This window comes from Cynocephalus volans, chromosome 6, assembly GCF_027409185.1.
Source record: "Cynocephalus volans isolate mCynVol1 chromosome 6, mCynVol1.pri, whole genome shotgun sequence".
Lineage (NCBI taxonomy): Eukaryota > Metazoa > Chordata > Mammalia > Dermoptera > Cynocephalidae > Cynocephalus > Cynocephalus volans.
In genome coordinates, this window is record NC_084465.1 from 120,642,641 (window position 1) to 120,660,365 (window position 17,725).

Consider the following 17,725-nt stretch of genomic DNA (forward strand, 5'->3'; position numbering starts at 1 on the left):
CACTGAATTGTACACCTTAAAATGGTAAATTTTATGGTATGTGAGTTGTATCTCAAGAAAGTGGAGAAAAAAATCTCATGATAGTTATTGGAGCTCCCAGTGAGTGAGGGGGCACCTGACCCCTGGCTTTCCTTGCTGTGAGGAACAAAAGTTACTGAAGCAAACGCTGCAGAAGAGGAAAATGCTTTATTTCAGGGAAATACAAAATGCAGTGAAACACAAGGGAGAGGGACACCACTGTTACCTGGCACAGCAGTAGAAACGGTCACCCAGTTTTGTTTCCAACTAAAAACGTGAGTGGGGATCTCGGTATTTAAGGTAAGACATAAGCCCAGAACTATAGTTCACTGGGGACTGGGCTCCCTCATTCAATCTAGAAATTGAGACAACCAGTGGCAATGCTCCTTTTGTGTCCACCTCAACACAGCGTCCCTTTGTTTATTTATCAGATGACCAGGAATCATACACCAGTTTGGCTGCAACCATGTCTTCAACTGCCATTCCTGGAATGAACAGAAATTTGGTTCACTTTTTGGTAGAACAACTTTTCCTGAAACAACCCAGCCCCAGTGTCTGGCAGTTTTCTGATACATTGTCCGTGCTGTTAATGCCCATCAGGATAATAGGGACTAGTACCCAGGGGTAAGCTCAGGCTCAGGTGGTCTGCAAAGAGCAGGTCACAGGAGGGCATATGATACTGAGCAAGAAACGCCCACCAAACAAATTGTGTCCTTCAAGGTCAAGTTCAGGGGTCAGCAAACTTTCTATAAAGGGTCAGATAGTATTTTAGGCTTTGTGGGCTATATGGTTTCTGTTGCAATTACTCAACTCTGCCCATTTACAGGTTGAGTATCCCTTATCTGAAATGCTTGGGACCATTAGTGTTTTGGATTTTAATTTTTTTTTGGATTTCAGAATATTTGTAGCATACATATTGGGTGAGCATCCATAATCCAGAAATCCAAAATCTGAAATGTTCCTTTGAGTGTCAGGTGCACAAAAAGTTGTGAATTTTGGATTGCGGATTTTGGGATTTGGGATGCTCAATCTGTAGTGGAAAAGCAGCAATAGACAGCAGGTAACAAATAAGCCTGGCTGTATTTATCAACATTAAAGCATGAATTTCAAATCATTTTCATGTGTCATGAAATATCATTCTTTTTTTTCCCCAATCATTTGAAAACATAAAAACCATTTTCGGCTCATGGGTCATACAAAAATAGGCAGTGGGTCGGGTTTGGCCCACAGGATGTGTGTAGTTTACTGACCCCTGGTCCAGTTCAAACCCTGCATTGGATACATACCTTAACCTCTGTACCCAGCACAGATACATACTAGGCGCTTAATATGCATCTGTTAGATGAAAGGATATGTCGATAAACCAATACCCATAAGTGAGAAAACAAAAGTTGCTCAAAAGGGTAGAGCAGGTTTCTGCAGAGTTTTGTTTCCTTATGGGGACTGGCTGACCTCTGATCTGCTATGAACTCATCTGGATCAGTGTGATGTCTTTGAACCAGGCTCTGGATAAAGTGTGTACTGTCTTCGCCTGTCTTCCAGTGTATGACAGTTTAAAAGTATTTAACAATCACCAAGGTATGAGTACTAACCAGTGGCATGTGTGCAGGTGGCTGAAGGATTCTGAATGCTCTGCCCAGCATTAAAGCTTTTGTTGCCTGATCATGAACAAGTATGAATGGTATTGAGAGAGGGACAGACAGCACTCTGGAGGGGCCCAGGTTAGCAACTATTTACCACCCAGTTTGGGAGTATTCCAATATTTGGGGTATATTTAAGCTGAATATCAGCCCTGTTCCCATGTAATTTCCTTATATGTGGTAGAGTGGGAGAGCTGGGCCACAGGGCAGCCTGGCCACAGGGAGCCTGCCTTTTGCTGGGCTTCTACCAGTCCCAACTCAGGTGACATGGGGCTTCCATGGAAGCCCTCCTCAAAGCAAGTGGAAGGGTAGGGAAGGAGGGAATGAAGGGGTCTCAGGCTGTACCTCCCACCTAAGTCGCTTTCAGGTTAGGTCCCTCTGCCATTTCCCTTAGGCTCCCTGTCTTTTAATGTCTTTATTCCCTGCCCCCACCTCTGAAAGATACCTTCTTCTGAATTTCATTTAGATCTAAGTCTAAATGATTTACTGCTGACACTAGGTGCAAATCATTTTATTTGCACATCTCACTTAATCCCAACAACTCAGGTGGTGAAGAAACTGTAGCTCAGAGAGGTCAGGTCAGTTGCCCAAGGACCAGTGAGTTGCAGAGAAGGGACTCCCACCCATGAGTGCCCAATTCCAGAGTTCATGGGCTTCACTGCTATGCTGAGACATGTAAATAATTGACCCGACGATGGGTTTCACAGGGACTCAGCTACCCCGCCTGGCGACTGGTTCCTCTGCCCACTCACGGGTAACCCTTCCTTGTGCTCTGGTTGGAGTTATGCCCAGGGAACAATGGATCTCACCCAGAGACTTGAACACGGTGGTCTTCTCACAGTGGGCTGGCTTCACGCCCTTCACCACCTCTCCCAGCTCAGCGAAGATCTCAGCCTGTGAAATAAACACGTGCTGGCCCAGGCATGAAGCTCAAGTCTGCTCAGGGTCTACCTCTGAAGCCAGCACAGGGAGTCCCTGAACTGGATAAAGGATAAACTTGATAAAAAACAAACAAACAAACCCCACAAACAACAAAAAACAAAAAAGCACCATTCACCATTTGTAAACTGGATGGTATCAGGCAGCATGCTGCCCACTGAAATCCTTTTTGGGTAGCATCTGTCTTTGGGATGCCACGAATACAGAGATCCGAGTTTGTGCCCAGGGCGTTGTCCTGCCGGTCACTGTGTGCAGAGATAGGCACGTTCTTATCTGAGCACATTATCTTGGTAGCCCCGTTTCTTGCTTCTCTGCCTTGATTACCAGGCTAAAAGATGGCTAGAAGGTGGCCAACCACAGCCTGCTGTGCTGGCCATTATGGCTATATTATTCTGGAAAGGGATTAAAAAGAGCTGCAAGATGTTTAGGAGTTCCTTCTCCACAAGGAGGGGGGTAACCAAGGTCTGGAGCAAGCTAAACTAAAGGGGAAGGTGATGAAACCCTGGGATCCAGGTGAGACCAGCCAGGCAGCAGCCCCGACAGAGCTGAGAGGAGGCTCACCCCTGACAACAGGACATCTCCAGACTCCTTCAGGGCAGCCTCCCGGGAATCCACATATAGCACAGCTTGCTTCATGAGCTCGTCATCCAGTTCTCTCCAGTCGGGTCTGCTGGCTCCGATGGCTAAGAGATAGCAAAACAGACCCTAAGCCCGGGAACAGCCCCAAGGGATAGTAAAAGGGCCGAAGTATGGGAGGGAGGTGAACAAGGACATGTGTGAACATTCAGATTTGAAATACCTCCTCTAGCTGAATAGACATTTTTCAAAGGAAGACGTACAAATGGCCAACAGGTACATGAAAAAATGCCCATCATCACTAGTCATCAGGGAAATGCAAATTAAAACTACATTGAGATACCACCTTACTCCAGTTAAACTGGCTATAATAAAAGACAGTGAACAACGAATGCTGGTGAGGGTGTGGAGAGAAGGGAACACTCCTGCACTGTTGGTGGGACTGTATATTAGTACAACCACTATGGAAAACAGTATGGAGGTTTCTCAAACAACTACAGATAGATCTTCCATACGATCCAGAAATCCCACTTCTGGGTATGTACCCAGAGGAATGGAAATCATCATGTCAAAGGGACACCTGCACTCCCATGTTCATCGCAGCTCTGTTTACAATAGCCAAGACATGGAACCAACCTAAAAGTCCATCAATGGATGGTTGGATAAGGAAACTGTGGTATGTATATACAATACGGAATACTATTCAGCCATAAAAAAGAATGAAATTCTCCCATTTGTAACAACATGGATGAGCCTGAAGAAACTTATGTTCAGTGAAATAAGCAAAGCACAGAGGGATAAATACTGCATGTGCTCACTCATATGTGGGAGCTAAGAGAGAAAGAAGGGAGGAAAGAAAGACCGCAGTGGTGCATCGGACTTGCAGAGGGAGAGAACATACCTTGGGATACAAAAGGAGTGGGGATAAAGGGGGATGGGTAGGGAGGTTGGGGATTATTGGGTGGGGGACACGGGGTACAAATGCAAGTTGTGGTAATGGGCATGCTGCCAGTATGGATCTGGCCTTCACATCTTGGGCACGAGGGGTGACAATCAGCTTTGTATCTCATGAATATTCATAACCAATGAAAAAAAAAAATACCTCCTCATTCCCTAGGCTACATCCCTCCCAATAAGTAAGACTGAATACGTATTAAGAATAATAACTACCATTTTTTTCTTTCCATTCCATACCCCATCTTACTCCTAAAAGACTTTGAGGCAACTTAGCATTTGCTTATTTGATGCCTACTTTCCATGGGATGTTTTATACATTCCATGGATGGTCTTCACAAGTACACTTTAGTGTCTGATTCCCATTTAACACATGCACAAACTGAGGCTCAGAAAAGTGAGGGTACTTGTCGAGGTTAAGTATCTCACAAGAAAATCTATGTTTGGGAGAGCACTGTGAGTTTCACGCCACTTCTGCTTATCAGGAGCTATGACTTCCATACAAAAGCAGAGAAATCCCTTGGAGCTCGTTAATACTCCACATTCCTTGCCTTCTGTCTGTCCGTTTGCTCGTTCTCCAATCACTCCCATTTCAACCACTTCTGTTAACTTATGACAAAACAGCCCAGTTGCAGGGTCACGGAGAAGCCCTAGTAAAAAGAAAGCTGGCTCTGTCTTGGCCCTGAGATTTCACATGCTCTGCAGAGTCCAGGACCGGAACAGTGAATCCAATGCAACACTGGCACTGGGACATAGGATAATGCAGAGGCTGTAACCAAATGCCTGCAGGGCCAGGCAGGTAATGAAGAGGGGCAAAGCTGATCAGAGGGACTGAACTGGAAACAGTGGAGACCACTGTCGGTCACAGAAGAAAGGGGACAGTCATCGTTCAGCTCCCACTAATTACTGCTGTGTGTAAATGCAGGCCCACTGTTAACAGATATTCCTTTTATTTATTTATTTTCAAAAAAGAGAGAAGCAGAAAATGTATTTGCATGTGTTATTTCTTGATTTTTAGAACACTCTATGGTCTAAACAACACACGTCTGTTGGCTGGATCCAGCCCATGGCCAGTTAGTCTTTGAAAACTGCTATAAAGCCTTACACAGATATCATGCAGCATTTACAAGCCCTCTCGCCCTGCCGTGCAGCTCTCTCTGTACTTGGTCCCTCTCCTGCTGTTCTTCCTCGCTCTGATTTCCAAAAAGACTGGTGTAAAAATGTCTGTCTTGAAGGTTGTTTGTGTGGGGAGCTCTATAGAACAAAAGCACTCACTAATGAAGCTTGTGAATAAATCATAAGCTTGGTGGGAAAAGGACCCGGTTTCTCAGGCCACCCCTCCCTGCTGCACTGTCCCCCACAGACGTGCTGTTAAGAGCAGGGTAGGACCTCAAAGTGTCAAGTGAGGCCACTGAGGCAGAGGGAGGGGCCCGGCAGCAAAGGGAGGGCTCTGGCCTTGCTTCGGGGGGCCAAAGGGGTGACAGGGGCGGGCAGGGTGAGGAAAGGGGGAGGCTGCTTCTCGGCCAAGCTGTAAATGAAGCAAAATCTGGAGTTGGTGTTTCCCTGTTGTCTGCATTTTTAACACATTTTCTTAAGTGTATTTGATGACTCTGTGGACACATAAACCAGTTTTGTTCCTAGGCCAGGGAAACATAAGAGAAGGCTTGACTTGAAATCCAGAAAGAGAAGAAAAAAATAGAAAAGAAAAGAAAGAAAAAATCACAATAACACATTAAACTTTAAAAAACACAAAAAAGAAAGAACAGAACTGTGGTTATTAGAGGTAGAAAGGAGGAGGGTAGAGGGTTAGCGAGAAACTAGTTAAGGGTCACAAAGATTGATTACATTTTGTAAACATGAGTATGCTAATCCTGATTTGATCGCCACATATTGTACACATGTTGATATTTGATTCTGTACTCCACAAATATGTATAATTAATAATAATAATTTAAAAAATCCAGTTAGCCCTCCCTGGAGAGAGATTCCGAGTGTGAGAGGGATCCCACTCGAGGGGGATTCTCTGTTGCTGGCTTTGAGGATTGAGGGTCTCCGTGGCAAGGAATGTGGGTGGTCTCCAGGAGCTGCGCAGGGCCCCAGGGAAATGGGGTCCTCCATCCTACAACATAAAGAAACAGAATCCCGCCATAACCTGGAAGAGGACCCAAGCACTGGCTGAGACAGCAGCATGGGATAACACCTGACTTCATCCTCATGAGACTGAGCAGAGGACCCACCCAACCCATGCCCAGACCCCTGAACCATAGAAACTGCAACATCACAATGTGTTGTTTGACTCTGGAAAAAAAAAAAAATCTAGTTGTTCTTGCTGAAGATTTAGCTCTGTTCTCGGGAACCCATATCACCAAGAAAGGTAAGAAAAATAAGAGAAGAAAAGAAAAGACCACAATAAAATGTTGGACTTCCAGAAGGAGAGAACAGATCTATAGTTACCAGAGGTGGGAAACGGGGAGGGGAAGGGGTGTTAGGGAGTAATTGGGTAAGGGACACAGAGTAATTACGATTTGTAATGATGAACATGCTAATAATATTGATTTGGTCATCACATACTGTACACAAATACTGATGGTCAACTCTGTACCCCATAGTTATGTATAATCAAAAATGAATAAACAAAGTTTTTAGAAAAAAAGTTATCTTGGCACTTTGCCTTGAATATACATTATGGGCCGCAAACTATTCATGTTGTATTAAAAACTTTGTTGGAAGGCACCAAGAGCATACATTAGGGAAAAGACTTCCTCTTTAATAAATAGTGTTGAGGGAAAAAAAAAAAAGAAAGGTTCCTCTTGATTTCTGAAGTCCTTCCAGAAATGGTTTTATTGTCCTTAAAGCCAGCCCTGACCCACCTCTTACTACCAACCAACCCACCTCTAGCCTCCTCCCCAGCCCTGTGTGACAAGGCCAGTCCTGCACAGACTAGGCCTCCAACTTAGTCTGGCTCGTGCCTCAGACATGCTGTGTTCACATCCACCCTCAGGACCTTGGCATTCGCCATTCCCTCTGTCTGGAAAATCACCTCCTCACAGAGCTTCTCAGGCACCCTACTGAAAGCACCTGCCCCGATTTCTACCTTCTGCTTCTGCTCTCAGGCTCCATTGCATAACATCTTGCTTCCTTCACGGGACTCATCTTTGGCTGGAACTATCTAGTTCATCTATGAAGGTACTTCAGAAAGTTCATGGAAAGGTTCATATTGTCTTTTAATTATACTTTCCCACGAGCATTTGGAAGTACCCTCTTACGTGTTCACATGTTTGCTGTCCATCTCCCCTCACTGGAATGTAGCCACCGGGAAAGCAGTGACCTTGAGTGCCTGCTTACTGTGGCATCTCCAGTGTCTAGAACAGGGCCTGGCACATGGTAGGGATTCAAAACACAGTTATGAATAAATGCATAATCCTTTTACTTGCCTCTGGCTGGCTCATCTGTCCATGTGTGCAGAGCTCTTAGCTTCTGAGTTCACACCATGTGCTGATTGCTAAACCATGGGGCACGGATACCATCTCTAAATACTCTAGGCTTTGCCTGCTCTGCCTACCAGAATCCAGTCTTCCTATTGGAAGATAGCATCAGGTATTATTTAAGAGCTTGAGCTCTGAGGGTAGGCTGCCTCAGTTCAAGTCCCAGCTCTGCCACTAAGAGCTTCTGACTTGGGGCACGTTACTTACTGTCTCCAGTGCCTTCGTTTACCCACCTGTAAAATGGGGCTCATGATAATAATAGTTCCTACCTTACAAGGCTGGTGTAAGGATTAAGTGACATAATACATACAAAGAATTTAGAACAGCACCTGCAACAGTAGGTATTCCATATTGACCAGCTCTTGCTATAACCTCCAGGGCCATTTGAAGATCTTCAGAGGCCCCAGGCTCCCTTATGTTTAGAGTCTCTTCCTGTACTCTCCATCCTAACACACGTTTTAAAAAGCATCCACATGTCACATTAAATGTCTTTTGTACTATATTTTAAAAAAATATTTTATAATTCTAAGTGTTTTTAAGAACCAATGATTCATTTGGCCTGTGTGATTTAAACTTCATCACATTTAAGAATTGAGCTGTGGTTGACCATTTGCCATAATGTTACATTCTATAGAATATCAGTCTCAGGTTTGCAATTTCCTTTTCACATTTTGGAGCCAATATCATCAGGACTTACACATTTTCAGGCCCCACCCCAAAAGCTGGGGCATTCTGCATAATGAGTAGACCAGCTCCGCAGATACAGCCTTCAGTCCAGTCTAGGGAGGACTCTGGACACCACCACCCATGGCTCATGGAGCCACTCTACTTACCATTGATGTGAGCCCCTGGCTTTACCCATTCACCAAACAGAATGGGCTCTGTTGCCATGGTGACTGTGATGATCACATCCGCACCTGTCACAGCCTCCTGGACCGAAGAACAGACCAGTACCTCTCCTTGCACTGTGTTTGCAAACTTCTCTGCATTTTCTTTGGTGCGGTTCCATATCCTCACCTTCATTGGGGGGTAACAAGAGGGACATTGGTGTCATGTTTTGGCTGCTTATGTTACACCAAGCCTAGGGGTGCCACTCTGGGATGGGGACTACAGTCGTCTAAATCATTCCCTGAGGGGAATGAACACTTGATCAAGGGTATAGCATTCATCTGGTCAGACACACAGCCAGATATTTGAAAATGAGCTTTCTCTACCACTTTCCCCTTTAAAGAAGGGTGGAAGTTTTTCAGTTGTAGGCCAGGACACACAGCCTCCATAGCTTAGTAGTTACCATACAGCTGAATGATTGGCAGAGCAAGTTCTGGAGCTAGGAAGGTTTGGGACCAGTCCTTGCTTCGTCACTTACTGCTCCTGGGACTACTTCAACTCACCTAGCCTTAGTTTTCATGTCTGTAAAATGGGAATGACAACTGGGAGAAGTCAGTATCAAACTCACACTTTATGTCTGTGACCCTGTGAAGTAGTTGTAGCAGGTGTGAGATTCATTAAAAGGATCACAGAATTTATGGCTGTGCTTTACATGGAAGAGCTTGATCTCTGCAGAGTATGTAGGGAACTAAAGATCAGAAGGGTTTGAAGGAGAATCGTGCAGCCAATGAAAAGGCCAAGGGTGGGAGCTACAGTTAGAATCCTGGAAGGGGCGGGGTGGGACGGTGTGGAGTGTCACTGGCTTTCCAGGAGCTGGAGACTTGCTAGCTTGCTTAGTAGGTTTCAGTGTCTAGGTCGGGAGTTGTCAGCCTTCAAGAGAAAACAAGGCCTAAAGAATGTCTCATAAGCAAATATAAATAAATACAGAAATTAAGTTCATCAAGCAAGGTGAAAAACAGTACATTATGTCGAGTCATAAGCAACTGGTTAACCACATCACCCTTCTTGATAGAAAACTATGTGAATATTACACAAAAACTAGAAAACCTGGAAAAGTGATGATGTTTGAATATTCAATGAAAAGACAGGATATACGACTGTGCGTATCTATTGTGATTACAACTGTATTATAAAAAGCTGGTGAGAGAAGATTGGAAGTTCTCAACTGCTTGTCTTTGAAAACAGATAAAAGGGCATTTTTCTTTTGTTTTCCCTCTTATACTCTCTGTTTCCTAAAGGAGAGATATTATTTTTATAATTAAAAACCATACTTTAAACCTGTTCCACCCCTCTCATACATATAAAATTTTTTAAAAAAGAAATAAAATAAAAACAGCATCCTACATCTCCAGGAGGCAAGTCAAGGGTTCATATTTCTGTACCAGCCAGCCGCCAAAAATAAATAAATAAATAAATAAATAAATCCCAGCAGGAAGTGTGAGCCACAACAGGGGAAAGGAGGACCAGTGTGGAGACTGCAGAAAGGCTTGCTTGTGGCCTCCTGCTCTGTAGGCCTTAGTTCCTGGACCCACAATCCTGAATATTTAAAGTCATCCTAAGAGAAGCAAAGAGAGTGGCAAAAAGGACAAGTGGAAATATAAATGGGTCTAATAGAATCCTTCAACTAACCGAGTAGGCTTGCTGGATCCTCATGCACGTGCCCTGTGAACTGAGAAACTGGGGAGAGGTGATCAGACCTTCGTCTGACTCTTCACTCCCATCGCCTCCATCAGGGCTTGGGAAGTCATGGAGATAATGGAATGGTCTAGATTGAACTTTCAACCTTATCATTTCAAAATAACTCATGCTGCAGTAAGGAAGTACAGACCCAGGTCACCAGCCACCCCCTTCCTTATTTTCTCCCAGTCTCGCCCCAGACTCACCTCCTTAAAGCAGAACTGCTCTGTGAAGACTTCATAATGGCTGTAGGCCTGGACTCCAGCCCCGAGGATACACAGCACCTCACTGCTGGGGGGTTTCAAAAACTATTTGAGAGAAATGACAAGGAAAGGGTCAAGGGGACCACCAGCAGCCAGGTGACACACAAACACGGTTTAGAGTATTAGGTGACTTCTGCCCTGTCTTCAGCTCCCTCAAGAGCTCACAGGCCATCAAGGAGATGTCATTTTGTGTTTTAGTGTCCCCTCTGCAGAGTGAGGCATGAAGGAAGGAGCCTGCATTAAGCACCTAATGTATGCCAGCGCTGTACCCGTATTATCTCATTTAGTCTGGACAATAACCCTACGCGTTGGAGACTCCTATTGTTATTCTCCTCTTACAGATGAGGAAACTGAGGTCCAAACAGGTTAACTAACTTGCTCAGGGTTCTACAACTATTAAATGGCACAGTGGGGCTCCAAACCCCCCCTTCCATACTCCGGGGCCCATGTTCTTTCTCCTGTGCTAGTCCATCTCAGGTACTTGCTAAGCAACACCTACTTCTCAGAGCCTGAGCTGCTTCTAAGAGCTACCTGGAATCTATCAGCCCCTGTTTCCCAGGGTTCTCAGCTATATTTTCTGGGGCCACTCTTTGTCGATCCTTTCACAGTCTCTGTCTTTTAAAGACGAATGTAGAGCTGGCATTTGTGAGGGTGTATGCGTGTCTCTGCTTGGGAATAGGATTTTGTTATCAAAACATATCAAGTGTCACCTCTTTCTGACCTCCCTGATAGAATGCACCACTCCACAGTGCTTATTTGTTTATAGATTTATTTTCTTGTACTGGTCTTTAAGCCCCATGAGGATGGAGGCAATCTTATTTGCATAGAATTGGTACATGCCTATTATGACCTACAGGAAGTAGAGCAGGTTTTCTCAACCTCAGCACTACTGAAATTTGGGTCAGGTAATTGTCTGTTGGGGAAGGGGGCTGTCCTGTGCACTATAGGAAGCCCAATGGCATCCCTGTTCTCTATCTATTATATGTCAGTAGTACCTGCCACCTTCTACCTCCTAGTTGTACCCACCAAAAATGGGTCCAAATATTGCTAAATGTCCCTGCAGCTGGTAGCAAAATTATCCTTGGTTGAGAACTACCAGCAGGAGGAAAGACATCACTTGCCCCTCAGACCACATGTATTAAATAAGACTCTCTTCTGCCTTTTCTGTATTTCATTTACTATAATTTTGGTCTGCTCTTTCTTACACTTCTACTTGCTGAAATTTGGAATTTAACCTTAAAAGTGAAAAGTTTTAAGTGAAAGGTCTTCTTATCTATTAATTACTAGCAAAAAGGAGGCTTGGAAATATTGGGAGATATTTGTCTCTCCTATAGCTGTGGAAGGACAGGTACCATGCTGTGCCATAAAATATAGTTCAAAGAATCTGACTTGAAAAGATTTCAAAATGACAATATCCATAAGACTAGTGATCTTATGCTCTTGTGCAAAAAGAGAATTAAGTGATTTTTCCTTAACTGTGACCATTTTTTTCTGTTCTCAGTTAATATAAACATATTCTTGGAAATGCACCAGAGCTTCAGAAATTGTTACAATGTCCTGTAAAAGTAACCTTTAACCACAAAGCTAAATCTATAATTGTGATTGGTTGCCTTACTTAATCATTTGTTGCCCTGGTAATATGCTATAATTGACATCTCCTTTCTTAAATGCTATAAATGTTTTCAAGATTTATTAAATCATAATAGGATTAGTGGCACTTCATTCATTCCCCATAAGCATGCAGGTAATTAAGAACAAAAGTAAAATAGACCCTTTGTTCCATATTTAAATAGCACATCTGAATAAAGATGTGAAGTTTTAGCCTAAACTCTGAAGTATCAAACCAACATAGCCCAGTTTTAATTAACACAACATAGCCCAGTTTTACTGAGGGCTCGGTTTACAACAGTCTGGTTCCCAAACTGGTTGATCTTCAGAATCAATCACAGACGATTAAAAAAATAAAGCTAGTTTCCTGGGCCCCACCCTCAAAGATTTTGATTCAGTAGTTCTGGGAAACTGAATTTTAAAAAACTTCTCCAGCTGATGCTGCTGCATAGCTTGGGTTGGAAACTACTGATCTGGGACAAGAAGAACTCACAGGTGCCTAGTTATATAGGACTTTTGGAAACCCTCATTTCTATTTCCTACTGCATGAAATGAGGCCGATAATACTGCTCTGACTTCCTCACAGAAACTCAAGGTCCTGACAATGGGTTGGAAATTATTTTGAAAAAGGCCAAAGTCCTTTAGAAACATAAGGCAGTATTATAAGACTCATTCTGATCCTAAATTACCAGCAAACATATCTCAAGAAGTCCGTTTATTATTTTGATATGAGTTGGGTCTGGATATAATTAAAAACCAGTTTATCGAGGTGGGTGCTTTAGTCTACTCCCTTCATATAAAATTACCAGATTAATCCTCACATTCTTCCCTCTCCATCACATATTTACAAAACCTTCACGTACAATCCGAATACCAGGTCTTTGCTGCTCCAACCCTGCCCTGGCTCACCACTGTTCCCTTATGCTCAGGAAAACCAGCCTGCCAACACCCTGCACTTCTCCATTTAACACGAAAGATTCCGGACTCCCTGTTTTCTAAGCCTCCTCTTCTTAACTCTAAAACTACTGTTTTTCTTGTGGGATGCCCGGATACTGCTCAAAAACATCATCGCCCCCATCTCCCACAGTTCCTTCTGTCTAAAGGGCTCCTCCACGTTTCTGCCTGGGTCACTCACTCACCAATTTCAGTCTTTACTCAAGTGCCACCTTCTCAGTGACCTCTTTCCTGGATCATTGAAAATGTCACCCCTCCCCAATACTCTTGATTCTGCTTTATTTTCATCTTTCTGACATACTATGTGGTTTTGATGGTTGTTGATTTTACTTTTTAGCAAACTTTAAACACCCTATTATTTATTAATTCATAAATATTGTTTAATAATTAATTACATATTTATTAATATCATTATTAATACTTATTATTTAGCACATTATTAAACTCAAAAGGTTTTTTTTGCTGTTTATTTTTTCAGCAAATCATAATCTGCGTTTCACTTTTCATTCTTATAGTCCACCTCCCCTGTGTGCGCCTCTCTGTTCTGTTCACCGCTGTATCCTCAACATCTAGAACAGTGCCTGACACGTGCAGGAGCTCAGTCAATGGTGGTGTAATGAGTACGTGAGTCTGGCTTGGGTCTGTTGGCCTCACCCTCTGCCTCTTGTGAAGGGCTGGCTCTCACCTAGGGGACGACCATACTGTCTTCTGGGGAGCATTATGGAACAGGGGTAAAACAACAGTCTTGGGAGGCAGGCTGAGTTTTAAATTCTTGCTCTACTACTCATTAGCTGTGTGATCCTGGGCAAGCCCATAACCTCTCTGAGCCACAATCCTGGCAAATGGAGATAATTATTTCTACTTTGCAAGGTCGATGGGAAGATCAGGAATTATGCATGTAAGGTACTTGGAATCTGGCTGTGCATGTTAAATGGTGGCTAATAATTTTCTCAATCCCTGTGCTCAACTGCTATCTCATATTTGGCATGTGGAGTTCCAGCTATGTCCGAAGGAAGACCAAAACAAGTTCCTCACTTCTTCCTTAGTCTCTCAAGACTGGGACACCCAACCCCGCCCACTGGCTTGCCTTGGTAGCCCGGCCAGGCACTTCTCTTACCTTGGTGGCGATGGCAGATGCTGCAGCTGTTCTCTTTGCAGTGATGACAGTTCCATCCATGACCTTGGGGGGATGGAGACAGTGAGCAAGGGGCACCTCATCCACTACTTAAACTGAAAGAAGCAGCTCTAAAAGAGTAGCTCTGCGAAGTTTTACAGTATCCTACAAAAAGCAGTGGCTTGGTGTCAGACCTGAATCTAATTCCCCCACTGACAAAATATGCAATACTGAATAAACATTTTAATCTCTAAGCACTGGTTTCTTCACCTGTAAAAACAAAGATAATGCCAACCATTCAGAGGGTTATTGTGAGGAATTAAATATGAAATATTAATGCATATACGAAAACATCTAGCACATGGCGGGCCTTTAAGAATTGCCCATTTTCTTTTCTTTCTCTGGGATTTTCAAAACACCAAATTACAGAGGAACCTGAGGGATAAGACCATCATTTGACATTTGGGCAAGGATTATGAGACTCTGCCTTGGTGATTCTCAACTCCTCCTGCACATGTGGGGAGCTTCGAGAAGATACCGAAACCCAGTCACCACCCTTAGACTAACTGGATCTGAATCTTGAGGGGTGGGACCCAGACATCCTTGTTTTTAAAAGCTCCCCAGGTGATCAGGAGGCACAGGGAGGGTTGAGAATTTTGCCTGGTTAATAACAGTAACCATCTTTGTGCTGTTCTCTGCTTATAAATTATTCATCCCAGCTGACCCTCAGAATGTAGGCATCATTATTCTCATTTTACAGATGACGAACTGAATCGCTTAGCTACTGAGTAGATTCAGCTAGGATCTAAGGCCCTGTCATCTAGTTTCAAAGAGCCAGGTCCTACTCTCCTGGGAAATCACCACTGGTTAGTAGTATGGGTGCCATCTCTACGGGAGGAGGATAGATCGGGAAGAACTAGATACCCTTCTCAGAGGAGTCATGAACAGCCACATTCCTTGGGAGACAGAAATTCAGGGGAGAAGGGAGGGCCTAAGAGCCAGCTTGGAGGACATAGATCAAAAGAGTTAAGAGTATAAGTTCCACAGTCAGACAGACTTAGGAGGGATTTCTGGGTCTTTCTGTAACCAGTTGTGTAACATCAAGCAAAGTGGCTCTACTGATCTGAACCTCAGGGAAATCAACAGAAATTGAGGGGAGAGGGAGCTATTAAAACTTCCCACAGAGAAATTTGTCAGACTTGAATGTGATCAATATCTCCTACCTGGCACCCAATAAGCGCTCAATAAGTGGCAGATAAAAAGGCGGTATAGCACAGTCGTAACAGAGTAAAGGCCATGGACTCAGACTGAGCAGGTTTGAAGTCCAGCAATGCTGCTTAGCTACATAAACCTGAGTAAGTTGGGCATGGTTCCTCTATGACTCCGTTTCCTCATCTGTAAAGTAGGGGTAATATTACCTATCTCATAGTTTGGTTTTAAGTATTAAGAGGGTTAATACACCTGAAGTGTTTAGGACAGTGCCTGCCACGTAAAAAGGGCTCACCAAATGTGAGCTACTGCTACTTTTTGGTACTGTGATTAGATGTTAAAACAAGTCTCTGTGTACCCCTCAGAAAATATTCCAAGTGATTATAATACACCCTCTCTTTTCCATGTTGACAAGGATTCAGTAAATGTTTCCTTGGCTACTGGGTTAGTTCAAACTGTGTATTTGGGAGTGACAGGAAGAGGACACTGACAAGAATGACAAGATTTTTATTACTACACCGTCACACACTTGAAGCAGCAGTGGGCTCCGGTGCTGGATCACGCATGCTCAGGCAGTCCTAGAAACAGATATGTGGTCACAGACAACCTCCTCTGTCACTTGTACCCAGTCACTTGTAGAGGGGCACGTGTGGTTACAATCAAAACTCCCCCACTCATAGATATCTAACTTGTGAGCCTAGCTGTGGCCCAAGAGCCCCGCTCCACCCCAGGATAGGGAGTTGCTCACCGCAAGCAGGGAGCCATTGCTGGGCTCGAAGAGTAGCACAGTGGCCTGGTGGGAGGGCATTGTGGACGAGGTGCTGTGGCCCTCGTAGAAGGTGACCAGCTTGGTGGTCAGGGCATCTTCTGCTGCACTGTAGACAGGCATAACCCCCAGGAAGCTACAAGGAGAGAGGGAGAAGCTTCAGCTCCTTCCCGGTGGTGCTGGGGTCTCCTGTAAAGTCCCCATGTACTTTCTTTTTCCTCTGTCACTGCCCCACTGACCCTCTCCCGCCCGTCTCCCGGTTCCTCTGCCTTCCCTTAGGCAGTTTGCACAGCGTTTTCAAGAGTCCGGCTCTGGAGCAGAAAACCTATGGGCTCTGCAGCTTACTAGCTGTGTAAACTCTGGTAATCACTTAACCTCTCTGAGTCTCGGTTTTCCACCAGTACAATGGTGGCATCAAAACCCACCTACATGGAGAATGTGTTGAATTAAACAAGGTAACACCTGTAATGCGCCCCCTTAGCACCGTGGGTAGCGCGTATTAAGTGGCAGCTGTTATCAGCAATGATTAAGCAAACCTTCTCTTCCCTCCTCCACCGCTTCCCTTCGCGATCCTCCTTTTCCTCCTTTACAGTTTCTCTTGCCCCTGGCCTGGCCTTCGTCATTCACCCCCCGTGCTCGTCCACCTGCGCCCCGGTGCGCACTCAGCCCGGTGCCCGGCCACCAGCACCACGGATCGCACTCACCGCTCCCGTGCTCGTCCACCTGCACCCCGGTGCGCACTCAGCCCCGGTGCCCGGCCACTGGCACCACGGATCGCATCCACCCCCGCACCCACCTAGTGCCCGGCCACCGGCACCCCGGTGCGCACTCACCCCCGGTGCTTGGCCACCGGCACCACGGTGCGCACGGGCTGCACGACCCCTCCGTCGGGGCCGCTGGAGAAGTTGGCCAGAGCCGCCTCCAGAGGAGGGATGAGGAGGCTGGAACTGCGGAGGTGCACCTGCACCTCGGCGGCGCTCAAGAACGCGGGCGCCCGGCTCATCTCTCCGCCTGCCTTCTAACCTCGGCCCAGGCTCGGCAGTCGGCACTGCCTGGGCTGCGCTGCGGGGCCGCCCGCCGGTCACCGCCCCGCCTCCGGGGGCGGAGCAGCGCCGCCCCGCCCTCAGGCCCGTCTCCCCTCCGCCCACCCCAATCCCGAGAGCCCGCGAGACGCGACCCCCTCCCGCCCTCGCGCGGATTCCGCGAGATTGGAAGGCAAGCGGCAGGCCGGGAGCTAGTATTCTCGGGTGCACTTTCTCAATCCCTGGGATCGGCTGTAGCCACAATGCTTGTCCAGAGCGTTAGCGGAGGGCTTGGCGCCCTGTCTGTCCCCTCCCCACCAGCTCTGCGATTGGCTGCTGTCTGGGTCGCCCTGCCTGGGCGAGAAGAGGCAGCGGAGACAGGCAAACAGCGGCGAGGCTCCCTTACTTATTAAATTGTCGCCTGCTGCTAGGAGATCTTAGATGAAAAGAGACATAGGGTCATTAAAAAAACATTCTCCTTTCAATTCTGCCCCCATATGGATTTTCTTATCCCAATCTCCTTCACACTCCGAGATTCCTGGCCGTTGATTGCTTCAAGTGTACAATTTTCTGTCAGGCTAACTAATCTAATTAACCTTCACCTTTAAAAAG

At 45.4% G+C, this 17,725-nt stretch overlaps 1 protein-coding gene across 1 annotated transcript; it reads right to left on the bottom strand.

Moving 5' to 3' along the window:
• Positions 1 to 229: 229 nt before the first annotated feature.
• Positions 230 to 17,096, bottom strand: CRYM (crystallin mu). The gene is made up of 8 exons (XM_063100888.1): positions 16,925 to 17,096; positions 16,074 to 16,227; positions 14,120 to 14,182; positions 10,384 to 10,485; positions 8,446 to 8,629; positions 3,159 to 3,280; positions 2,468 to 2,552; positions 230 to 503 (listed from the first exon to the last, which is right to left on the bottom strand). The coding sequence occupies exons 1-8, from the start codon at positions 17,092 to 17,094 to the stop codon at positions 439 to 441; spliced, it is 945 nt and encodes a 314-aa protein (XP_062956958.1). The 5' UTR covers positions 17,095 to 17,096; the 3' UTR covers positions 230 to 438.
• Between the last annotated feature and the right edge of the window lie 629 nt (positions 17,097 to 17,725).